The sequence below is a fragment of the Pelecanus crispus genome, chromosome 1 (assembly GCF_030463565.1).
Source record: "Pelecanus crispus isolate bPelCri1 chromosome 1, bPelCri1.pri, whole genome shotgun sequence".
NCBI lineage: Eukaryota > Metazoa > Chordata > Aves > Pelecaniformes > Pelecanidae > Pelecanus > Pelecanus crispus.
In genome coordinates this window covers 29,076,306-29,103,144 of record NC_134643.1, presented here as the reverse complement: position 1 = coordinate 29,103,144, position 26,839 = coordinate 29,076,306, and the positions used below count along the sequence as shown (strand labels likewise).

The 26,839-nt window shown below is 42.6% G+C and overlaps 1 protein-coding gene across 1 annotated transcript; it reads left to right on the top strand.

Annotated features, from left to right (window-relative positions):
- The first annotated feature begins 8,737 nt into the window (after window positions 1-8,737).
- CAV1 (caveolin 1) lies at window positions 8,738-26,536 on the top strand. The gene is made up of 3 exons (XM_075725706.1): window positions 8,738-8,767; window positions 9,516-9,680; window positions 26,195-26,536. The coding sequence occupies exons 1-3, from the start codon at window positions 8,738-8,740 to the stop codon at window positions 26,534-26,536; spliced, it is 537 nt and encodes a 178-aa protein (XP_075581821.1).
- The last annotated feature ends 303 nt before the right edge of the window (window positions 26,537-26,839 follow it).

The window sequence follows — 26,839 nt, the reverse complement described above, 5'->3', positions numbered from 1 at the left end:
ACATCAGGGATGCGACACTGCTGTAATCATAGCTGGTGTTGAACCTCATTGCTAACCTAACATACAAGCACTTACCATTCATTCCAAACTGTTAAATTACAATGGCTGGTTTAAGTGGGAACATGCTATTTTTAGTAAAACTCATTTATTATCAGGGAGATCAGTTTAAGAATAAGTAGGCAGTTTTCATAGCTCACTTATTTTAACAACAGAGTATGTTGGCAACACTTTATTTTAATGGTATGTTGATTGCTAGATTACAGGAGAATTCTCGTGGAGGTGTAACGGCCACCACAGTGATAATGATTGGCGTTATTACTATAAATATTTAAAAAGGCTGTGATACCTTTGGTGAAACTGATCTCTAGGGTTTCCCATTGACTTTTCTGCAAGTCCACTAGGGATCACTTTTGGGCCTATTGGGGTCATTTTGGGCATATTTGGGCATATTGGGATCATTATGCAGAATGATAACTCAGTCCTTTATTATCAGCAGTTAAAATGAACGTGACTCATTGCGTAAGCATACAGAGAAAGGCACTGTTGTGTAATTCTCCTATATTGGGGAGGAAAAGCTCCCTGGCGGTTTATCCCTTAAAATAAGGTGTTAGCTAATGATTTGGAACATCAGCTAATCTGTATATTTTATTTAATGAGAGGTTAACTTTGCTGTATATTTTGTACCTTTGTAAATGGCACTTGATCGGTTTTCTTTGAAGCATTATTTCTATAGTATTTGAATTCTAACCAACTTACTAGGCAGCAAGAGTGAGACACTGCAAAAAATTACTTCAGATAATTAAAATTTCAGTTTCTAAATTATGTAGATTTTTAAGTGTTGCTGTGCAATTCTAGTATATTCACTATATATGGTTGCGTGTAAAAGCAAAGATTGTAAGTGTTTTCATAAAAGACTATGCAAGAGTTAGAAATATCTGTTTATGAGAAATGTTTTTTATTAAAGTTGGGGCGTAGTAAATGCAACCCTGCCTATTTCTGTGTATTATCTGTGTGAACATTGTGATATTTAAAACAATAGACACTATGCTGGCACTTTAACCAGGTAGCAAACTCTTACAAAAGGCAAGTGAGTGTAATTGGTATCCTTGTCTGATTCTCCTCACCTATTGACTTGACTCTCCATGTTGCTTATTTACTACTTTAAAGCCTAACCCATAAAAAAAGCCCTTCATCTTTTGGCACCTAATATGGCTTTGTAAACCAGAATAACAGAACATAACAGAGGTACATTAAAATTACATTAGCCTTCTGATGGGCTTATGCTGCTGTTTTCTTTAAATACAGATGATAAGTTGCAATTGTAAAATGTTTGTATGATTTAGAATGTTATTTTCTAAAATAACACAGATTTCTTATCAAACAAGAGATATATAATAAAATAATAAAACGTCAGGTTTTTCTTATTTTCAACTTCATTTTTCAGGTTTTTCAACTTTTTAAAAAGCTCTTAAAATGCCAAACAGCATAGAATACTATGCAGTTCTTCCCAAATATGGGAGAGGGAAAAGAAACGGATGAGCATCAATACTGTTCCACTATCATCAACTGCATTTAACTTATTTGTATTAGAAGATGATGTATATCTGTGTGTAATTAAGCCCATACAGAATGATTGCTTTCTCTGAAGCACGTCTCTCGGTGCAGAATTTTGGCTACATTAAAAAAAATGCTTAATTCTTTTTACAGGTGCGTGCTTTAGTTACAGATGAGCTGCTGAATTTTCCTTTTCTTGCTTACTGGCCTACAGAAGCTAGCTGACACTGTATATTCTTTGTACATTGAGAACATCTTTGTATGTTAAAAATATTTTTACCATTTGTGCCATTTAGAGAGGGATTCATATGGCTTTTCAAAACCGGATCTTAATGATTAGTGCCCATGGAAACTTCTCTGAAGTTTTTTTCTTCTGGAAGAAGTTAGCTTGCTGTTCAGATGTGCTCTTCAAGATACCTTTCTTATGTTAAGAATGGAAATATCTCTTTTGAAAATAAAAATTGGTCAGGCTAGGCTTGACTTCTTTTGAGAGTTATTTTCTTTTACAACATCCAAGGATTTTTACAAAGATATTTTCCATGGAAAAATATCCCCTTGATGAATTCATTTAAAAAAAGAAAATAAATCAATCAGTACTAGTCCTTGTGTCTAAACGGAGCGCTATAAAAAGCCTAAGATTTGAGGGAACTCGGGTCTGGATCCAAACTTTGAGAATGAGGCCATTCCCTAGAGAAAAAGGTATCATCTTAGGTCATGCAGTCCTGGATATATGCATTCTTAAATAGCTTAATGAAGTCATCCGGCTCTAGCTACCACAGACAATCAAATAGAATGGTTTGGTTTGTTCTTATTCTGATTTAGGCTTGTCATTAATTAGTTCTTTTCGCCATTTCTCTAGCTGTTGCAAAACTCAAGTGAGCTTGTAATTAAGTAACTAAAGCTGTTAGTTTCTTACATATTTTACCGCAGTGTCTTTCTCTGGAACAGATGTGCTTTTACTATAAGAAAATACCAAATGGACTGTTAGGCTTAGTGTAAAATATTAGATGCTTGGCAAATGCGCTTACTTCATCCATGAAAGTAGTGGAAGGAAGCATGAATATATACAGATTCTTCAATACTTAGGTGTGAATCTGCCCTGGGCAGCTCTGGCTGGCAAGTATTCTCTAGATTTTATGAATTTGACAGTTCTGACGGATATCCTGAAGCTCTGCCACAGCTGATACTGTCAGTAGCTTACAGGATTGTTGGGCAACGGGGACTGAATGGGCGCTGGCACTGAACTGGAGTCTTCAATGTAGGGGTAGGTTCCTTAAGTTTGTCTGAAATTCGTTTGAAATGTGGACAAACCTTCCCAGCTGATCCCTTAACAGGAACTTAGAAATGAAAATTTAGTCAAGAAGGGAGTCCAGAAACTTAGTCTCTTTGTCTGCAACAAATGTAGGAAAATTTACACCTGATTCAGATCATCTATTTTGACGCATCTTCTTCCCCTCTATGGAATGGGGAAAATATTATTGCTCTTAACAAGAGTAGACTTCCCATCATCATGGTAGAGTTATGAGGATAAATAAATAAAAACTGTAAGATGTTCTGATTCCAGCCTGCCTCTTGTCACTGCAGACCTTAGATTTATAATCATGAGCTGGAGATTCAGTTCTGTCATGCAAAATATTTCAGCATCTTCTTTGTCATAAAGATGACAACTAACATACAGAACTAACCCCAGATTTGTGCTTATGGACTTTTTTCTGTTAATTCACAAGGAAATTTAACCTGCTTCCTTATGAGACCTATTTCATAAAATCCTTCTAATCTGACTCTAGAACTTTTATATTCATGTCTTATCTTTCCCCACCCTCCTTGTTCACCATACAAATTGGAATAAATTCTTAATGGAAACTTCAATGTATTAGTAAATGAGGAACCTTTTCCCACCTATCCAAAAAGCTCACTTAGGCATACACTGTCTGAAAAGTTCAGAACATCCCTGCAGCTCTGGGACCTCAGACCACACACTCGTATTTAGTGGAAGCCAAAGAATGGTAAGCCCATTATTTTTACAGGGTGTGATCGCTCCCCCACCTGCAGAGATAAAAGTATTGCTGTTAATCTGTATTAACTCTACTTTAAAAATACATGGAAAAATACATGTGGGTTTTTTTTTTTCAAAAAAGAAAATGCAAATGGAACAAGGTCAAACACAAGACACGCTACCAGGGTTGTCTGTTACTACACTGTGCTCATGAAAATTAGAGCTGAAGACCTCCAGTGAGTATACTGAACCAGCAGTTATGCATTAAAAACTGAGGTGCTTTCTTCATGCAGGGATTTACAACTGAGGGGAGAATTAAGAAAGGCTAATTTTAGCCTGGTGACACTAATCTTCCTAAGTTTATTGCAACAAAAAGAAAATGTCTTCTGTAGAGGCAATTCAGAGGAGCTAAGATAAGTTCCTGCTCTGAATCATCCTCCAGAGAAGACTCTCTGCACTGATTAATGCAAAATGTTTGGCTTGGCTTGGCTTGGCTCCTTTCCTCTGCTACGTGAAAAGTTATATTTGCTGCAGAAATTGGGCAGGCCTATGGAAGCAACTAGAGCTTCATGTAAGTAGTGGGGCAAGTTCTTCTCTACACGATTCTCCTGGAACTTGAGGCCAGGGGTGAGTGTCACCTGTCTTAGGTGTTCAGTTTTGTCTGTTGTCTGGCTTCCCCCTCCAACTGCAAGCAGGAGAAAGAAGGACCCCTTCACAAGGCGCTGAATCAGATCCTACTTTAGACACCTCAATGGAATAAAATGTAGAGATCCACACTTTTATTTCAAACTTTGAGGAAAGCTTTTCTATTTTTCCAACTGCCTCAGTTTAATACGAGCTGCTTTTTCACCCCATGTACATACCTCACCTTGCTTTTTACTTTACCCTATCACAGCTATCACAATGCTACAAGTATAAGCTAGGATTGGCCATGAAATGCTTGGACAGCAAAGCTCAGTGACAGAAAGTCCCATCCAACATCAGCCTCAAGGAGTGGGTGTTTAAGTCCCATTAATGAGACTAGTTCTCACAGTCTGATACTTCTGTAAGACACCTGAACAGTTAATAATTGGTTAGAACTGGGGGAATGGTAGAGAATGGTACAGAACGGTACAGAACGGTGTTGACATCGATGAGCGTTCATGGTCCAGCTCATTATTTGTCAAGGAATTTGATACTGAAAAGGGCTGAGAAAAGAGTGACTTGATTTGCACAAGGTCTGGCAGAATTAAAGCTTTCAATCTCTTTGCTTCTCCAGCCAAGATGGTAATAAGCTATCTTGATCGAGACCTACAGGGACTAGCTCTAAAAAAAGATGTACACACCTACCGCAGCATTGAGATGAGAGTCAGGCATTTAAATCCAAAATTGTAATCCCTGCCCAGCTGCCACCCAACCAGGAACATGTCTGAACTCAGAAGGCACCTCCCTTTCACGTAACCTCCCCTCAGTACCTACAGTTTTACTTTGGTCATGCCCAGAACTGCCCTTGTTTGAGCAACTTGGCATCTTGCTCGCATCTAAGCCCAGTCGGAATCACGAAAAAAGGGAAGAGATTGCCTTGGACCCCTCAAAATACACAAACCGCACGTCGGCAGAATAGGGCACTTCCCTAAATACGCTTTCCAAGGCGTGAGTCCAAATGCATTAGCACACCTCAGACAGGCAAAAATTGGTTTCAGCTCTCTCAAGTGTTGGATTACTTCTTCTAGCCCTCAGGCTATTGTGAAATGGGTTATGGCAGCAGTGCTTCCATATAAAAGGAAATCACTCCTAACTAGAGGTTGTGAGAAAGAAGGAATGTAAGGGGATCTCACCATCTCTCCTGGTATAACTACTCCTTTGATGCAAAGAACAGGCCAAATAACAAACACATACATGAAAGTGTGGTCCTGTATACTAGTGGCAAGGGGCACCCATCTCAGTGGAAAAGTTCTGATCCAGAAATTCCCCAGAGACTGGGGACAGGATGACCACCATGAATCCTCCAGGACTACAAGTCTGTAAATCATGGAATGAGCAAAACATTGGCCTGCATGTTAAACCTGTCCCGACGCCTGTTATCGCACAGCAGGGTGAGGACAGTAGCAAGGCTGATAACAGCTCACTACCAACAGTTCTGGCAGCACAGGCTTTCATCCAGCAAAACATCAAAAAACGTGCATAAAAGGATGTGCTTAAGCAGTTTAACAGAAGACAGTAAATAAAGTCATGATCTTCCTCTCCTAAGCCTCAGGTTTTTAAGTGCTCTGCATAAGGCAGGCTGCTTGCTGGCAGCCTGTGTTATCTGAAAGCCTCGCTGCTGTTGAAGCTATACATAAAGAACACAGTTTCCCAGGGCTGATTCTGATCTCGCTGACATTGGAATATATCAGGAGTATTGCTAATACCATAATTGGAATAATTACACAAGCTTTTTTTAAAAAGGGGGGTAGGGGGAGGGGAGGAGTGGAGGGAGAGGCAGTGTTTGATACCAGACAAAGACACTCAGTGAGCAGTCATGCGCATTCTATTCAGTTTCATGACTCATTTTCTGACACTTTTTTGAGGGATTTTGTCCAATCCATATTTTTTTTTTGCACTGGCTTCTGGGAAGAAATGTTTCCTGCCCGTACCAAAACCTTTCCTCTTCTCAAAACAGGGAGAACAGCTCATACCTTGCACACACTTTGCTCCATGTTTAGAGCAAGTTATCAATTAAGGTAATCCTAAGGTTTGAAAGTTCAGTTAAAGCAAGACTTTGGAGCACAAAAAACTTTTAAAATTATGCATGAAATACCTACGGTTGATATGATGAAGAAGAAAGGCAGTGAGGTCGCCAGCCAAAGTAGCATATATTCCTGTTCAACAGCTGACCTGGGCTACTAAAGACACAGTGAAGTGCAATGAGAAGACAGTTTGGGTGGCATTTCCAAGGCCAGCTTGGGTGTCTACAACCCTCGGCAATTTTAGGCCACCTCTGGATAATCCATTCATAGTAAATGAGAGGGGACCATAACCTTTGCACTTCCAGAAGATTCCTGCAAGCCTTTACCAGGGCCTTTCCAGCAGAGCTATACTGTTCCTCTGTGTGTAACGGGAGCTCCTTGCAGAACTCCTGCGCTCATCCATGCCAAGTATCCGGGTGTTAAGTTTGTGGGCATTTCTCAGGCAACAGCGCTACAGGCAATGGGCCGTGGCTCTATCCCCATCCATCTCTGCACATGTAACTTCCTCACTCTTGCAACTTGGTAGTACCCATGTCATTTTCTCCGTAGGCTGTCTTCCTGGTATTTAAATTCAAGTGAGCACTTCTAAGGTTCTTTAAATGTGATGGTTCATTTCAGATATATAAGCAGCCTATTCCAGGATTCATGTCATAAAGTTTATAAATTCTGCCAGCTTCTAATATTCTTCTAGCTGCAGTAGTGCTGCATGATTCAGAAATTTCTTTTAAAGGGGCTGTGGTTCTGCAGAAACCCCTCCAGGACCAATTCAGCATTTCAAATTAACAAATGTATCTCTTTTTTTTTTTTAGTCATCCTTGAGATGTGCACTAATACTGAAGGATGGGTCAAAATCTTCTGATTTATGTGCAGGACACTGATTAATTGAAAAACTTTCTTAAGTATGAAAACAAGAACTGTCTTGTGGGGTTTTTTTCAGATGGGTTGAAAAATTGCAGAGACTATGTCCTTCAATCCATCCATTTGACCCTATGCACACACTGAAATGCTTGGACCAGCACAAGATACCTTAATGATGGCCTAAGTGAATTATTGCATCAATAAAAAGAATTACTTTTAAAAAATACAGCTAACTTGGAAAGTTGGAAAGCACCCACCCAAAGCATTTGTTCTAAAGTTTATGAGCAATATAAACTCTTAAAGAAAGTTCACTGTTAACTGATGACCAGATCAGTAATACATGTCCATGTGGACCGCGTTTTCAGCAGGTGCAGTTATTTACATCTGCGGAGCCTACTTCCATCTTAGCCAGTGGCTTTTTCGAGGTCATTTCTCTGTTGAATTGCCAAAGCCAAATACATTGCAGTTCAGAATTTTCTACTTCTGTTGCTGCAATTCTGTGCTAAATGGCATAACACTAAGGTCACTATTTTTCTGTTGATGTTATAAATCTTTCACCCTGGTCTGATTTCCTAACAGAAAACTGATGGCTGAAAAAAAAACCCCAAACAAACAAAAAAAAAAGGGCAAAATATAGCTCATGAAAGATGGTTCATGTTAGGGTTGCAATGGCACTACACATGTGTGTTGAATAGTGATGAATAAGTGATGATAAGTGATGAATCCTTATCGCCTTTACACCAATATATGCCCCTGATCTTACAAAGGACCTTGAGAACAGAGCGTGGCAAAATGTCGGTGTCCCACCACGCTTCTTTAAAAGTAAATCCCAGTGGTTAATATGCATGGCAGACGTGCATGGGTCAGTCTCCTCCCGGGAAAAAATACAGCGCAGTTGAAGTGCAGGACTGTTAAATATTTGCATAGTTTTGAAATGAACCAGTTGAGAAAAATCTCTTTTTCTTCATCCCAAGGATGTCCAAGTTTCCACAATTGTTCCTGGGGCAGCGATGACTATGTGTAAACTATTGTCGATGCCGGGGTGGGGGGGGGGGGGGGGGAGGGAGCCCTACAAACGCCTCGCTCGCTCTGGACATGAAACACAACTAAAGTTTTCCATCTCCTCATTGCTGCCTTGCCCCCCCGTGCCCTCCCTCCTCCTCCTCCTCCTCCTCCTCCCCCCCCGGCCCGGGCGGTTCTCCCGCACGCAGGCACCGTCGCCCCCCGCAGCCCAGCGGCGGGGACCTGCTGCCGGGGGTCGCGGGGGGCCGGGGCGGGGGCGGGGGGGGGCAGCGCGGAGGGGACGCTGTCGTGTCCCTGTCGTGTCCCTGTCCCCGCGCGGCGTGGCCCAAGCATCCGGGACCGGGGCCGCCCGCTCCCAGGTTGCCGGGGCAGGGCTGCTTTCCCCTCCCACCCCCGGCGGCTCCCAGCCGCCCTGCGATGTGCGGGGCCCTACCGCGGCTTGTCATCCACCCCAGCCCCAGGCAGGGAGCAGCCCCTGGCCGGCGGCCAGCCCTCCGCCTCGCAGCTACCTCCGCTCCGCGGGATCCTCCTGCCTCCGGTCCCGCCGGGCAGAGCGCACAGAAACCCGCGGCAGAGCCGCCAGCCAGCCCGGGCCAGCATGTCCGCTACCAAATACGTAGACTCGGAGGTAGGACCGCCGGCGGGACGGGGACGGGGGGCCGGGAGCGCCCCGCTGGCTGCCCCGCCGCCCCGGGGACCTGCTGCGGCTCGGCCCGCCGCGGCCCGGCAGAGGAGCGGGGGCAGCTCGGCGGCGGCGGGGGGCGGCGGAGCGGGCACCTGCGGGCAGGGGCAGCGGGGCGGGGGGCGCGGGGGGGCTCGTCCCCGGCGGCCGGGACGGGGCCGCGGCGGGGGCGCTCGCAAGGTGAGGGCGGTACATGGAGGGCGCCGGGGCGGAGGGGGCACCGGGAGGGCGGTATAGCGGGGGCAGTGTAAGTGAGGAGAGCGCGGCCGGGGCGGTATGGGGAGAGCAGTGTGGGGAGGGGGGCGGTATGGGGAGGGCAGGTTAGGGAGGGTGGTATGGGGAGGAGGGCGGTATGGGGAGGGCGCTCTGGGGGGAGCCCCGGCCGCTCCCCGCGCTGCCCGTGGGGGCCGCGGCTGCGCTCCGCCCTGGGGCAACGCGGCGGGGCCGGGGACGCCTGGCGGCGGGATCGCGACCGGTATCGCGATCGGGACCAGGATCCAGCGCCGTGCCTGGTGCCGCGGGGGTGTGGTGCGCGCCCCCCGGGCGCTGTTAAATAGCCGGGGCCGCCCCCCCCAGCCCTCCCTCCTGCGCGGCGCTGCCCTGCCCTGCCCTGCCCGGCGCTCCCCTCCCTTCCCCTCCCCTCCCCTCCGCCCCGGCTCGCCGCTCCCCTCCCGCCCGCTCTCCCTCTCCGCAGGGCTTTCTGTACACGGCGCCCATCAGGGAGCAGGGCAACATCTACAAGCCCAACAACAAGATGATGGCAGATGAGCTGGGCGAGAAGGTGGTGCACGACGTGCACACCAAAGAGATCGACCTGGTCAACCGAGACCCCAAGCACCTCAACGACGACGTGGTGAAGGTGAGGGGGCCGAGGCGGGACGGGGCGAGGGGCGATGCCTGTTGCGGGCAGCTGCCCGTCCTACCGCGGCAGAGAACGGGGGCACTGCCGGGGCGGCGGCAGCCCGCGGGCCGCTTCCCTCCACCTGCTGCAAGAGAGGGGCGGCGGCGCGGGGGGGGGGGGGGGGGGGGTAATTTTATTTTATTTTATTTTTTTTTAAGAAAAGGGAGAGGGTAGAGGAGAGGGGCGGGCAGCGGGCCAGGGCAGCCCGCCGGGGCTCCTCGCAGAGCCGGGCTCCGCCGGGGCCGCAGCGGGCCGGGGGGCTGCGGGGGCTGCGTCCGGCGGGGCGGGGGCTTGCGGCAGCCCCCCGGGGCAAGGGGCGCCCGGCGCGGGGCTCCTGCGGCTCCGTGCCGGCGGGTCAGCCCTGCGGCCGGCACCTCCCGCGGCAAAACGTTGCGTGACCTTACGAAACACCGGCAGAGGGATTTTCCTTCCCTCGGGCACGTAGAGAGGCGGGGAAGGGAGGTGGCACCAAACCGGTGCGGTCTGAGCCAGCTGCGCTGCTGGGCACGGCCTGCGGGACACATCACCCTCCCCAAGCCAAGCGGGTGCAAAATCAGAGGTCCTGGCCGTCGTTTGGGTTTGTTTCCTTGTTTTGTTTTCCTTGTTTTGTTTTCCTTGGTGTTTTTCCCTCCCTCAAGAAGTGACACATCGAAACAAGCTAAGCAAAATCTAACTGTTCCCCTTGCCTAGATTTTTTTTGTTCGGGTTTTAGTTCAGAGTTTGACTGTTTTGACAAATCAGGGTCGATGGAGATTTTTGCTTGAAGTCACTTTGGTCAGAAAAATCATAGAGGTTCTCTTAGCAGATTAATTTTATCCTATGCATGTGAAAATTGAGGATGCTGTCATCTAGGCTTGTCAGAAGCTAGGAAAAACAGGGGTTGCCCAGCGGCAGTGGGTGACTAAGCCACTAACTGGCTTATGTAGTGTCCAGCAGAGTCCGAGTGTGTGCAGTTCACCATGTTTTTTTGGTCAGGAAGACTTGTTATTGAAAAAGAGAAATATTGCATTGTTTCCAGAGAATCAAAAGGTTTGACTCTGGTTCCTGAATGTATGTCAGTAAAATGATTCATGCTACGTGCAGACAATATAGCAGGGTCCCAAGTAGCCTCAAATTCCACTGACTTCAACACAATTTGAAGGTGGTGAATATGACCAGTGATGCATCGTGCTGGATCAACGCTAATAATTCTCCCTCAGAGCAGGCTATATCTTTAAAGAGCCATTGTCAGGTTTGCAATCTAGAAAGAAGAGGCATAAAGTTTTTAATTGTTTAGAAAAAAGTAATCTGTGTACCTAATGGCACAAAACTTCCATTTAAATGGTTGATGTTAAAAAGGAGAGCGCAATTCTTTTTTCTTCTACCCATGGAGGAGCAGCTGAGTAGACAGGGAATGCAAGAGCTGAAGAATGAGAGTTCATCGTGACTTGTTGCGTACATCAACAGAAGAAGTCCCCAAAGCAACCAAACCTTCTGAGGATGAGTCATAACCCCCAGGCAAGTCAGAATCCGGGTGTCCACAAACTTAACTAGGGAAAGAAAGATCCTGCTGGGAAAAGAGGGAGACTACTGACGGAAAAAACTCTTAACGGACTTAAGAAACTGAGGCGTAGAAAGCCCATCCTGCCCTCTCTGCCTCCCACAGAGGCAATGATTAAGAAAGCTTGTTACATCCAATCATCCAAAAGACAGTTGAAGAGTAAGAATTATAGGAATGGAAAAAACAAGCTTTTCAGTTTGTGCTTTCGAAATAATTGTGGACTAACACATTCATTGAAAACCAGCAAACAGCCAGAATACCAGTACAGCTCTGTGTCAGCAAGTGAGCTCCTGGTAGCGCACATAGTCACATCAAGACAGAGGAATGTATCAAAAAGAATTTGATGTTAACCAGACAGGATCCGTTTTGCATCGTATAACCAGCAGCATTTGTAAAAAATGTGGGCATATTAAAGCAACGTTTTTCTGTCTTGTTACAAGGAAAAATAAGAATTACTTTGATTTTTAGAAGTATTTCATGGGTAGGTCCAACCTGAAAAGTAGAGAGAGGAATTTTGCCACAGTTTGAGTTTATTTGGACACTGTTTTCAGGTTCAGCTTGTTAGAAGTAGCCATAAAGTTCAGACCCAGTACCTAAGGGACAGGCTCGGATTGGGGTGACAATACACAGATTCAGTTGCTGCCTTAGCTATCAGTCTGTGGTCCCCTTCTGTCATGTATCTGCGTTTACTTCAGTTTTAAATCATCCAGGCAGAGTGTAAAAATATGCTTGTACAACAGAAGGAGTCCCCAGTCTCAGTCAGGTACTGAAAGAGAAAAAAAGTGTTCAGTGGTATTGTAAGCCAGAAGTATGGTTCAGTCTTAGCTCAATTTTGGTTTGAGCCATTGCATTTTGCTAGATTCAGAACCTTCTGCTCTTTTACTCAGCATTTAACGCTTTTCTTGCCACTTGACTATGAGGCACAATAGCATGGAAACTGGGGACAAATCAGTCAGCCATGAAATAGAAATGATTAGACAGAGAATGAGGAATCTGCTCTGTAAGCAGCTCTCTAAAAGACCTCAGTGTTGTCTGCATTCAAATACTTCCCATAGCACATTTTAAAAATAACCCTTGCTTGTGAGAAGCAGGAGACGTGTTCCCTTGATGTGCAATGCAAAGCATCTGCACAGCTTCCTCTGCAGCAGATACATGGTGCAGGCAGCAATAGGGTAGGGGTCCAGGCAGGAGGGAGAGACCGGTCGAGATCCTTTTATAAAAACTAGGCACATGGAGCAGCTTTATACCAAAGTTGTCGGTGACCTCAACTTGGCTTACGGTTTATCTTCACATTAGCTACCAAGTGGAAGCTAAGTGCTGTGAAGTTTCCAGAAAAGTGGGGCGAATGACTGGGTTTCTGTTCAGAGAGGGATGGAAATGAGGCCTTACCCGAACCTGAGGTCCACAGACAATGTAGTTGGCCAGCTCTGTGCTGGAGGAAGCATGATCTAGCAAAAGCACCAGAATTTCCTTCCTGTTCCGATTTCTTCAGTGGGGAGCAGAAAGGAAGGAGTTTCTCCCTCATATGACTGCCCTCGTGCGTCACCTCAGCACAGGGATAATGTGCAATGGTGGTCCCATGCTTTGAGGCATTGGCTTGTGAAGTTGGCTAGGCATGCAGGAGGCAAGGAAGGAATCTAGTGAGGGAGGAACAGCCTCTGTGCACCTGGGAGCTCTCCGGGAGTCAGTCTGGTGGTTACACGGCTATTTTGCCTCATAGTTTTTTTGTCCTTCACTGGACGATTCTACTCTTGGACTTGTGTCCACAGTTTTTATTTATGTGTGATGAGATGCAACAAACAGGATAGAAAGCTGATCATTTTTTTTCTCTCATTCGTTCCCCGATGACGCAGGATTCACATGAAGGTGCCTGAAGTTCAGCCTTTGCTCTTCCTGTTTCCCAACACAATATTTGTTTTTTCCAGAGTATGGTTAAATTACAGCCTTCCAATTCTTTGGAGTTCAGAGTTCTCAAAGTATCTGTGGTCAAGTCTGCACAAAGTTTACTGAATTTGGAAGAAGCAGAGGAGGGAAGCAGTGTTGCTGCAGCTTACACTTCTTAGTACTTTCTTGCTCCTTGCTCAGGAGGGGGATGGACCTTGTAGCCAACCCTGCAAAGTCTACTCCTTTGGGACCAGTGAGGACCAAACATGCAGTCACATATGCAGCCAGATTACAGTTTTTTCCTACCGTGGTGTGCCAGGAAGAAAGGCCTGTGCCTGGTCTACCATCCAGAACATAATTATTATTCTGTTTTAAACAAGTGGTGTCTATCTGCTGTTTGTTGCGTAAGAGTCCTTTTCTCTTTGGAAAAAAATTGCAGTACTTGGCTACAGATAGAAGGATGCAGAGCTTTTGTACCAAGTTTTAAACAGTTATGTATTCGTCCCTTCCACTTTGAGCTAATGCAGTTATGGGAAATTCAGCTCACTGCAAGGAAAAGTCTGGAATTTTTAGTCAGATGTTGACAATACTGTAACACCTTTATGTAGGCATTAGGGAAGAAAGTATTACTCAGCCATTTTAAAGCCATTTACAATTTCAGCTGCTTTCTGATAAAAAGAGGAGTTTTTTAAAAAGCAGTTTGCCATTTTATTTAACCCTTAACAATTACGGTCCCTCCCTGTTATGCTGAGCACGGTGTAAGATGCACAGAGAGATGACGAGGCAGAGCACCTCCCATCTCCACACCTGAGAACCTCCTGGAAGGAAAGCAGGAGTCATCCCCTGCTCTTTTTGGATGGGAGGGCTAGGGCGCTGAAGGCTATCACTCTGATGTGACAGCAGGCATCAGCCTGGGAGGAACGGAGTTCTGCTCTTCAACATGGTAAAATGAGAGAAAAGCAGAGCTCAGCCAGGTGCTTTTTCTGAAACAAGGAATTAAGTAAAATTTAATGCAGATCCCCTTTCTTTGTTTTCCGATATTGTTAAAAGTCCCATGAAAAGAGATATATACATTTAAATCCTAGTTTTTACTTTCAGTATAAATGATCCGGCCACCAAGCCAGGAGGCGTGGGGTTGCTACTCTACCCTTAATTGGTTTAGTGGTGGACTTGGTAATGTTAGGTTAATGGTTGGACTGGATGATCTTAAAGGTCTTTTCCAACCTAAACGATTCTATGATTCTATAAAAACATCAATATAAATATATACATTTAAATACAACAATATAAATATAGAAATTTATAAATATAAATGTGTGTGTGTATGTTCTAATCCAAGCTGGTCATCTGGGCTCTCGCTATGGGCAGTGATGGAAGTTAGATGCCTCTGGAGGCAGATCCACATCACAGAGTTTAAGCCTAACCATAGGACGGGACGAGTGGTGCTCTCGAGGTGCCTATTTCTCTCCATTGACAATACACGTAGCTTAGACACGGCACCTTCCTTTTACACACCTGCATTTAAATGAACTGATTCTGAAACTTTGTGTCATATTAATGTCGAGCTGTGGGGTTTAGATTTAAAATGCAAGAATATTCAAATGTTTGACTTTGGCTATCCACATGATACAATTCTGTTCCAAATATTTCTTCCAAGGCTAGTCTAGGAGTGAGAGATTAAAGACTCGAGTTGTTATGAATGCCAGTTTATATGAGGACTGAGCGATGACTTAGAGTTCTGAAAAACAGTTTTCTTGCACATTAATTAGGAGTTCCCAGACGTGGTATTTCTGAATGTCCATAAGATTGCAGATAATAATGGCATTTGTTCTAATGAAAGTTCTTTCTCAAAAAAAATGTGTTTGTGTTTAAGCTTACAGTATTATTAAAACCTTATGTACTGCCTTCTTGCTTAGCATGATGAACATGACTTATTAACTCCATAGGAAAATGTTCATTTGATGGCCTTGGGGACAGAGCCAATGATTCAGCATGGATGTTCCTTTTGTTAGAATTTATTGGATGCTATCTCAGATTCAGAGGGGGCAAATACTTTTTGTTTCTGATAAATTCAACAGAATTCAGATTATACATTAGAAAATTTTAAGAACAATTTGAATTATTTTTAGAATTTTTAGCCCACTAGATGGATAGAAATACCATCCTCTGTTGCAGAGAGTATGGGTGTCTAAAACAAACCAAAAAAATATTGAAATCCAAAAATCTCCAGAGGGGAGAGGGAAATTGTGTATAATAGAGTGGTCTGCCCATGAGGTCCCCAGTGAGAATTTGATCTCTGTTGTATTTGGGGCAACAGAGAGAAGAAAATACAAATGAACTTGGATGATTCCATAAAACTTGTGATCTCTGGAAAAACTGGAGAGGTATAGTTCTAAAGTAAGATAAGTTTGTATTTCCCACAGCTCTCAAATACCCTTCTAAGAAACAGACAGCAGGATGAAATCTACATCGGCAATTGATTTTTTTGAGCTTTTTGATCCGGAACTACCATCTCTCTTTTCTTTTCCAGACAAACAACAGTAATAAAAACCATCTTGGACTAAAAATTATTTGTTATTTTGAAGATGAAAGAGAAGTTATGCCATTTAATTTCATTTGTTTTATTGGGGAGGCAGGTTTAACTCTGTTAGTCCCTTTATATTTTTCTGGCAGGTTTCTTATGAAAATGTCTTTTGATAGTTTCAAAATAAACTTTGAATTTTATGCAATATCATTCTTGTCAGAAATTATGTCATCAGATTAACATTCAAAAGGACAAATAGTTTCAGTACCAGTATCCTCACTCTAATGAGCACATTAACTGGTAAAATTCGCACCCGATTTTATTCAAAAATAGATGTGCCATAGATGTTAGTGGGGCTGTACAAGGTTGGGGTTTGTCCATAGTCTTCTATTTATCTGGCCCATGTACTTTATTTTCAGATAAATGGGAACTGATAAATTCAGCTTCGTAGATAAGAAGTGAGAAGATACTCTCACAGCTGAAGGTGAAAGCATCATATTCCCTGTCCAGACTCCCACTGTGCTGAATTTATACTCAGTTTCAAAAAAGCCTAAGGAGTCTCATAGATGGCTTGCAGTGCTTCCTCTGTGAACTTTGAAATCCTTTGTCAGAATTCAAACAAATACTATAAAAACACATTCAGTTCTTCTTCAAGATCAGCTTAATATCTCCTGTAGACTTCAGCCATAAATTCTCCTATTGTTTTATGAAGTCCAAGTTCATATATCTTTGTTCTAGTGGGGTTTATGACACGACCAGAACTGTAGACTAATGATACCTTAATTTTTATGAAATACTAAAGAAATAGTTGCCTCATATTTAAGGATCAGTAACTTAAGATCTTCCATAAGAAAGGCAACTTTCCAACAGAAGAAATGCAGAAGCAAATTTTTTTTAAAGAAATGGAGAGGCAGCTGGGCATCGCTGCACACTCACTGTCAGCAGTAAGCATATTCAGGTAGAAATTGAGGGAAGAGGTGAGAACAAGTTATACAGATTTGCTAAAAACTATTGCAGCAGTTAACAGGAATGCATTTGTGGGTAGTATACCTAGTTAACAGTCTCCTCTCCTTAGACTCCCTTTACAAATGATAGAAAAAAAAATGGAATTCCAGATCTAAAGCACCTTCCAAAGGTGCCTGGTTCTCTCCAAGTACTACTAGAGAGTCCAAGGTCACTATTGTCTCCATTTCCCATTAGTGCCTAAATTTAGGAGGGATGAAGCTAGAGCAAGTTCTAAAAAGTTATACTTCCTAGCAGTTTATTACCTTAATAACAGGTCTGTAAACCTGCATTGAAGGCAATATAATAATTTAATATGAAATAAATATTATATATTTATACATGTATAATATAAAATATAGTATAAAAATATGATATAAAACCTGTTTACAGAGTATCTTTACTTTTATTAATGTTTCTGGATTTTAATGTTTAATGTTTTTTAATGTTTCTGTAATTTAACCATTCTGTCCAGAGACCCCACTGGAATCAATAAAAGAATTCCCATTATCTCTAGTGTAGTCAAACTTCACCACAGTGTTCATGTTGATGATTCTGCCTCTTTAAACATACAGACAGACAGACATATGTGAATGCACATACACACAGACATATCAGAGTTCTTTGCTAAAATAGCTATATCAAGCAAGGAACTGTGGAACATGAAACAAATAGTAAAATGAAGGAAGCTTCTTAAGAGTTTCTCTTTGGGAAAACTGCAATAACCTCCTAGCAGCCCAGTTTCTAAGGAGGAAAACAGCCACTTCATTTTCTGACTGCTTACTCTGACAACATCAATGTATTTTCCAAGGAACTGGTTGACATGATATCCCCACCTGCACAGGAAGTTTAGCTGTGTTTCGGAAGAGTGCAGATGTCTCCTTGAAGCTGCTAGTCTTTCCTTCTGCTGGACTATATTGAGACAGGACAGGCAAGTGCTTGAGGAAGAGATCTCTGGAGAATGGCTGGTTGCTACAGTGCCGACCCATTGGCATCAGTCGCATTTTTCTCACGAGTACTTCCGCAGATTTTGATGAGCCTGCCCATCTGATAAAACAAAGCCCATCACCAGGGCTTTTCTGGTATGTAATCACTAATTCATCATCGGCAGGGAGCAGGAGGCTGTTCTCTCAGTAATGAGTAGCAAATGATTTTCATTGATTTTCAGTTTGTGAAATGGTGATCTGCAATCACAACCTTTTTTCTAATTCATGACAATATTTTAAATTGTTCACAACTAATTTGAATATTTGTTATTTGTGCAGTAGGGGTCACTCCTGACTGGACTGGTTTTCTTCTCTGGCTAGAAGAGTGTACTCCTTCAACTCTATTTTCCAACATGAATATCCTTGTTTGCTAAAGCATTGTTTGGTTTTCTGGCATACTCTATAGTACTCAGGAAAGAGTCACTATTTCCATCAAGAGATCTGCCAGCAGAACACTCTTTTCTTGCCATATTATGGAAAGGGAGACAGGGAATGTAAGGCAAATTCATTGATCAGTTTGAACAAGTAACTGGGGTGGAACCGTTCTGCGTGCTTGTTTAGGATTTCATTCACCTTGGAATTATTTGTTTGTCATTTTTCTGCATTTAGCCAGCTTTACACTAAAACTATGGTCCTAGCCCTCTGCACTCATGGCATCTCTGGTTTTGTACAAAGGAGTGAGTGTTGTGCCCGCTGATCTGGCCAGTCTCCACAACAGCATGTGTGTGCTCTGAAGACAGAGTTCAAAGTTGACAGGCAGAGCCTAATCTTGCTGCGAGGCAGCCTGAGGAGCCCCGCTATGTGGAGAGGCTCTTGGGGTTCCCTTGTTAGATGCTTGCCACCATACCGAGAGTTACGGTGATTTCTTGTCTTGTGATGGAACTTATCTCATCTCTGGACGCTGCTGGATGTTCATGTTTTGTAATCACCAATGCTATAGCCTGAGGCTCATAGAAATACTCTGGAATAGAATTTTTGCCTTTATAACACACTTGACAGCACCTAATGTTTGCTGTTGCAAACAATGAGTAGCAAGGAAGTAGAACATCCAGGCGTCCTGAAGCTGTATGTTTTCAGGAACAAAGTACCAGCTTCTCTACATAACTGCAGGTAAACGTTTGCCAGGTGGAGATTACACAGCGCTCTTAAAAGGGTGAATGATTTTGTAGAGTAGAAACGAGTCAAGACACTGTTCAAGTTCCTGTAATCCCATGCAACTAAGGCATGAATGTGCATCCTCAGGGAGAGCGTTGGACCTCTTTGCAAAGCCGGCAGCCAAACGCCCTCCTGTTCCTCTTTCATGGAGCCTTGCAGCCATGAAGTGCTACTATGTGCTACACCCTACACCTTCAAAATAGTGAAGTCTCCTGGTGTCTGGGTGGTGAAGGAAAGGAGAAGAGCAGCTTTACACCTATGAGTACCAACACCTCCCATGCTCTTTCCCTTGGATTCAGTAGAAAACAACCTAATATGCTTTTTCATCATTTTCTGATAAACTGTGGTAGTGGTCAGGAAGCCAAGCACCAGCAGATGTGGAAACATGAGACTTCAAAGGGTCAAGGAAATATTTAGATGTTTAGCTGGTATCACTGATGTAACAGAATGGTTGTGAGCTTATGGCTTAGGGGTTTTTTTGCTGCTGCTGTGATGCCTTGTTTTCCAAGCACTGTAATTGTCAATTTTTAAGTTTCAAATAATATCTGGAAGTAAAAAAGCTAATAATGATCTCGTATGCTCATGCATTTTCTAATTTTCAATAACATACACCAGAGCCTTCTCTGAAGTTGTTAGTGCCGCACCTGTCCCAAACGTCACCTCCCAAATGTGACTCATGATCTTTTATACATTTTCTTCTGATGAATGTTTTTTTAAAGGACATTGAGTGCATTGGGAAATTTTACAAATTGCATTTATCACAACAGAAAAAAAGATCATATCTGCTTTTTTCTATATGTCTGTTATAGTCTTATAGGGACACAATATGGTCCGGTGAAAAGATACTCTGCTTACAGTCTTGGTATCAGTCTTGGTATCTATGTTTAAAAACAGCACCAGGTAAGCAGTAAAGACAGTTCCCATACTCTGTGCTAAAAACATAAAGAAAACTAACTTGTGACTCATTCTGGAATAAATATGTATTCAGACTTGACTATAGCCCGGGTCTAGCAGAGCATGTAAGCATATTGGCATTAGTGGGACAGTTCACATTTTTCAGGTTGTGTGCATATTTAAGTGGTTTGCTTGATCGGAGATATTAGTGATCAATCAAGAGAGATCCAGTAAGGATCTGAGCATCTTTTCACTGACTCCAAAAGGGATTGATGGCATTCAAAAATGTAGGCATCCTCAGCACTTGTTTGGGTTCCTCCTCAGTGGAGTGGTGGTGCTGCCTGTCTATACAAGCCGCATGCTGTGAGCACAGTAGCAGCACACAGCTGCCACGCGTGAAGATTTGAATAGTTATAATCACAGAAATGTAGATAGGTCATAAGCGCCCGTAAAATGCTGAGGGCCTTAATAATTTTTTTCTGATGGACCCAGCACAGTACATTTTTCTATGTAATGGATATTACGTACCTCAAAGAACAAACTTTTGAGGAGAAGCACAACTGGCAAGTAGGCCATTTGAAGCTGGCATTTAATACACTTTTCCAGCCTGCCAGGTTTTGATACATAGGGACTGAAGTTGCAAGGTCAACAGGTCAACTATTTGCATATATAAAGCTTATATTCCTGAGTCAGCTGGGGTTTTTTTTTAGAAAAAAACAGTAACTTCACACTGCTACGCTTTTTTAATTAATAGGTTTTTTTATTTAAACAGACTTTGAAAAAAGAAGACAAATTCCCCATACCATTTCCTTTTCATGTAAATAAATCTCTTAGAATCAAAGCAGGTTCCTTAATTTCCTGATAAAAGTTTAATAAACATATGCAGAGCAAAAGAAGCTGTAATTCTCATAGCATAATCAAACAAAAGCTTCAAGCAATGTAAAAACTGGCTTTGCCAAACTGAATAGTAGGAAACAAAGAATAGCTGAAGTCAGGAAGTGTACTGTAGGCATGGAACAGGAGTTGATAATATTTAATAGCTTTGGCTGAAACAGAAGGCTGTAGCGAGTTATTAGCATCCTTTAGAGGGTCGAAACAAATTTCCTTTACTTCTCTCCTTGTCGCAAGTGAACGTGCCTGTATTTTCTTTAGGTTGGCGAATAACTCACTGTGATTTTGCAGGACACCCTGACAGCTCTAGAGGAACAAACTGCACATTGAACATGCAATCTACTGGACAAGACCTGTGCCTAAGCTAAGCATGCCTTTATGTAGATAAGAGTTCTTCACAGATCTACATGCACGTGATGCTTTGGCAAAAGTGGCCTTGAGAACAGTACCCTAAAAAAGGTATCTTATCCTTGCAAGCCAGTTAGGTTCATTTCCAGAAATTAAGAGTGTCTTTCTTCCCTAGGATCATATTTCTGGCCACTTCTCTTTCTCCTGTCAGTCCTATTTTTACTTTACTTAGTTCAGTTGGACTCCTGTTATCAGTCTGATGACACTCACCATCACAGAGCGCTACTAAACTAAGAGCCAGAGGGGAGTAGTAGGAGGCGTTGAGGAGTGAGTAATCCAAGTCATGTAAAAGTAACCCATAGCAAGGCAAAATGCATCCAGTCACCTGTTCCTCCTGCTGCCTGTGGAGGGCTGACCCCTGTGAGCGAAAAACAGGATCTTTCATGGGAGTGGTTCAGTGCAGGAAGAATCTGGGTGATATCTCAGTTCCTGCAGCATAAGGACTTTATCTCTACTGCTTGAACACTGAAATAAATAGAGCATTTCCCAGCCAGTGGATCTGTACGTGATCGGTTAGCAGCCGAGAAGCAGAAGAGCCCGGATTGCCTCAACTCTTTGGCTGTCTTTATTTAGACTGTACACTGCTGTGGGTAAGTCCGGTTTTGGACAGCACGGCAGATGTTTGCGTTCCAGTCATAGCTGGACTCTCTTGACATGTACATAATTTCATGACGTTCTTAGGACTTTTAGGGAGAGAACAGCTTAATTTTAACTCTGTATTCATTTGAGAGTTTTTAGAGTTGCCAGGCTGGTTTTCTGTCTTTTCACTCTCAAGCTCAGTTTGGTATCTCCCTTATTCAAAGTGGAGCAATGTGGAGCATGGGACTTGAGGAATAATGAAATGGGAAAGATATGGTAATGATACATCAGGTATGGTTCCTATAGCACCATCTATTCAGCTTCTGAGCATTGGTAGAAACATTCCGAGAGCTGTTAAGATTACTCCAAGAAAGTAACCTCTTGACAATTGTTGGTCACAGGAATACACTGCTATTATCATCTCACAGACAGATTCCTGAGTACATTCAGGACAACTGTGTATGACTTGAGCTGGGAAATCCTGGCCAAAGACATATCATAAATGTTCTAATATTAGCATAATCTCCTGGAATGAGGACAGGGCTGTCCATCTGGAAATGTTATATGGCATGAATCTTCTGACAGCTCCCCATGGAGCTGACAGAACTCCATGGACATCTTGGAGCACACAACAGGCTAAACACATTAGTTACTGAGAATCACAATTACAGAAAGTTTACTATTTGATTTGAAAACCAATGAGTTTGCTGGCTTCCATTTTGCAGTAAAGCATTCATTATCATGAATTATTTTGAAAGGAATTAAATTAGAGGCTACTCTTACTATTTATTTGAAAAGTTCTAGGGAATTCACATTAACCTACAGTTTCTTTTTGCATGCCAAAAATATGCTTTGCTGATGAAAATAGGTCCCACTAAATTAAAGATGTAACCATGAAAAGGCTGATGGAGCTCAATGCAAACTTGGTTTCCTGCTGAGACTTAATATTTCCTTTATCTGCCAGTTGACAAAAACACAAGACCGGCTCTGCCACCACTGAACTGAATAAAAAGACTTTAGGCATGACCCTGAATAGTCCTCAATGCACTGAAATGCTGTATGGTGCCTGTGTGCACAAACTGGCTCTGCCAAGGATCACAACATCAACTAGTGGGAAGCACGCAATAAATTGCCAGAAGTTTTAGAATAAGAGGGCTATGCTCCACCATGTAGTCTTCATGTAGTATCATTTTTTGAGAAGCTACTTCTTTTTTCTGTAATCATTTTGGGTTTTGCCATTGTCTGCATATCTTTATCTGATTTCGAGGCAAGTATTGATAATAAGCCAAAAATACCCATTTGCTTTGAAAATGAGCTACCATGGGCTACAAGGAATCAAGCTTGCTTTTGAGTAGCTGCAGAAACAGATAATAATAAGCATGCTTGCTTGTGTATTCCAAAAAGAAAATATTCTTCCCCATAAACTTGGGCATACATTTTTCCAATGTGTAGTCGGTTGAATAAGATTGATTTCAGTGAACAATATGAAGATCTTGAAATTATCTTAATATTTTTTTGTGTTAATAGATATAAGTCAATTAGATGCTATCATCAGGAGATATTATTGACTTCCCAACATATACATCTACAACCTTTTCTTCTTTCTTTCATCTTGCAGTCCTAAAATACCATGACTGATACAAGGACATCTGATTGATTGCTTCATTTGGTAAAAAGATTGCAATACATCCATGAAAGTTTCTTGCTTTGTCTTACAAGACTGCAGCTGACTTTTAATGACTGATTCATGTAATTATTTTGTGGCCAATGTACTTCATAAAGCTAAGTTTTTGTCAGTTGTTTAGTCCCCAGACATGAACTTTTATATCTAATAACCCCATAATGAACATAGAGAGCATATTGTTGCCTGTGGTGCCTTCCCCAGAATTAGAGTTGTTTCCACCAGCTTCAACGTTGCACCCGCTGAGATTACAGAGCCCAAATAATTTGCAATTTCCTGTGAACTCAGCAGTGAATGTAGTGTACTTTCTACGCTGCCTTTAGACATTGATTTCAAGGAAACTGTTTCTAAGATTTGTACCAAAAATTCATGTGCACGACCTACAGAAGCAGAGGTTATTTCATACCTGTATGTTGTGGTTTAGCCCCAGCCAGCAGCTCAGCACCACGCAGCCACTTGCTCACTCCCCCTGCCCCGGTGGGATGGGGAAGAGAATCGGAGGAGTAAGAGTGAGAAACACTCCTGGGTTGAGATAAGAACAGTTTAATAATTGAAATAAAATAAAGTAAAATAGTGGTAGTAATAATAACAATATAATAATAATAGTAATAATAATATACAAAGCAAGTGATGCACGATGCAATTGCTCACCACCCGCTGACCAATACCCAGACAGTTCCCGAGCAGCGATCGCTGCCGCCTGGCCAATCCCCCCCAATTTATATACTGAGCATGACGTCATATGGTATGGAATAGCCCTTTGGTCAGTTTGGATCAACTATTCTGGCTGTGCTCCCTCCCAGTTTCTTGTGCACCTGGCAGAGCATGGGAAGCTGAAAAGTCCTTGCCTAGCATAAGCAGTACTTAGCAACAACTAAAACATCGGCGTGTTATCAACATTATTCTCATTCTAAATCCATAACACAGCACTATGATAGCTACTAGGAAGAAAATTAACTCTATCCCAGCCGAAACCAGGACACCACAGAACTATTGCAGAAGAGAGCTGTGACTCAAACTCTTTTCATTTTCTCTTTTTGTAGCTACTATTTAAAATTTTGCTGTTCAGTTTCAGAAAGCCTGACAGACTTCTGGCTCTGCATGTCTTTACAGACAAGTGCACAGTGCTGAGGTGTGTTCGTTGGGTACGTAGCCAGCGCAAATTCTGCCATTGGTTTCTGTGGAGACAGCATTTCCACCCAAATGCTACCTTTAGATGTGATGGCGATGATGATGATGCATTCCCATCCCAAAGAATCATAGATCACTTTCAGATCACTACAGCCTAGTTCAGAGTAGCAGATGAAGAGGAGAAGGTTTATAGTTTGCATTATATGATGTCTAGAGAGAAGTACTGGCAGAGAGTGATGGTGGCACGGCATAGAGGAGTCAGAGAGTGATGTTTAGGCCCAGCAATATGTTGAATTAAGCCAGCTAGATGTTACGGATTCAAGATATTTGATGTCACAGCTGATTCAGAAATTATCGGGTTTTGTTGGAGAAACTGGAAAGTCCAGTGTTTTTATACTATTTTTACCTTTGTAGTAAGTTGGTAACTTTTGTTTGGAGGTGATTGAAGACTCAACAGGAGAGAGGGAGGAGTTCTTTCCAATTTTTATGTATTCTTTAGATTAAAAGAAGTGATTGTGAGCATTTTCCTACAGTATAAGCAATACTGTTGCCTGAGTTTCTGAGGCCACTGGCCCGTATCATACTTACCCTGCTCCTGTAAATCTTCACTTACGGCAGCATCATCATCTCACTTTGGGATCCAGTCCCAGGAATGCAATTTCTTTTTTTCTTTCATCTGATTTAAACAGTCATTCAGTTTCTTGCACAGGAATAGTGTTGTGATGTTCTTTTTCCTGTTGAATGCAGTACCTATACAATTGGTTGTGCTAACTAAATTAAATATCCTGTATTGTGGGTTATATCAAACACATGTTTGTGTGACATGGAGCTGAACCATCATCACAATTCTGTTAATTTTCTAAGAGAAATGTTATGACAATTAAGCTTCCTGAATAGCTCAGTATTTCAACAGACAGCGGTAAAATATGCCTGTTGGAATGCACTGCTTCCTTAGGTGACTTTTTGAACAATTCATGAATAGTCAAAACTATGAAATATGTGGAAGAGTGTGTCCCTTCTAAATATTAATATGTTAGCCTGGCCATGTCTTTCATGAACAGAGTGTTATCACATAAACAGGATAGGCTAAAACAAAGCAGCTCTAGCGTGAAGAGCGTCTTTACATTTAATAAGATGGAAGAGCTGCCTAACCCTTTCAGACTAAAGAGGAGCTCCACCTGATGCAGATCTAAATCCAGCATTTTATTTGTCAGTGTACTGACAACAGTCTGTGCCTGTTTCAAAGCATATATTTAAATAGCTAGCCTCACCATTTATTCACTGTCAAAATTCAGCAATGCTATACAAGGAAAGATGGGATAATTCAGACAAATAAAACACATTTTATGGATGCATGCTTGAGGTGTGTAAAAAGTCAAAGTAGTGACTGCATTTATTCCATTTGTGAAGAAGTGAAATGGTTAAGTTAGGTAATGAAAGCGTGATGATTCTGTTCACTTGGTTCATCCCTTAAGTAGACTTCAGGGGCACTCCGTACTCTTAGGACTGTAGGAGATGAGGAAAATATAATGTGGACAGTTCATCTCCATCTAGAAGTTAGATGTCTAATTTTGAGCTAATCATCAAGGCTCCCTGATAGTTACTGGAAAAAGACAGTCCCTGAAAAGATCTGTGGCTTAAATGATGTGTTAAAATGGGTCAAACCATGTTGGGATGTAGGAAGTACGTGCTTCAGTATTTTGTTGCAGGGGACCGCTGCTGTCCAGGAAAGCAGTTTCTGGAATCCACCCTTGATGCAAACATCTGACTGACCTGACTTTGTGTTCTTTGCTGCAGATTGATTTTGAAGATGTGATTGCTGAGCCAGAGGGAACACACAGCTTTGATGGGATTTGGAAGGCCAGTTTTACCACCTTCACTGTAACGAAATACTGGTTTTATCGTTTACTGTCAGCTATCTTTGGCATTCCTATGGCTCTCATCTGGGGCATCTACTTTGCCATTTTGTCATTCCTGCACATCTGGGCGGTGGTGCCGTGCATAAGGAGCTACCTGATTGAGATCCAGTGCATCAGCCGCGTCTATTCGATCTGCATCCACACGTTCTGCGACCCCCTGTTTGAGGCCATAGGCAAAATGTTCAGCAGCATCCGAGCTACAGTACGGAAAGAGATTTGAGGGACATTTCAAGGAGAGCCATCAGCCTAGGAAGGGGGTGGGGGTTTTGTGTTGTTTGGAGTGTTTTGGTGCCAGTTTTGTGTTTCCCAAAGCAATATACAGCAACTGGTGGTGGATATACTGGCCCAAAACAAAGAATCACTTGCTCAGTTTCTTTTTCTACTGTTCATTCTTACTGGACTACTTGCTTCTTATTTTTTTTCTTTTTTTTTTTCCTCCCTTCAGTCCACATTTCAAACTAACCTTAAATGGCTATTCTTCCATGCCAGCTGTATATCATTTTGCTGGCTGTTCAATTCAGAG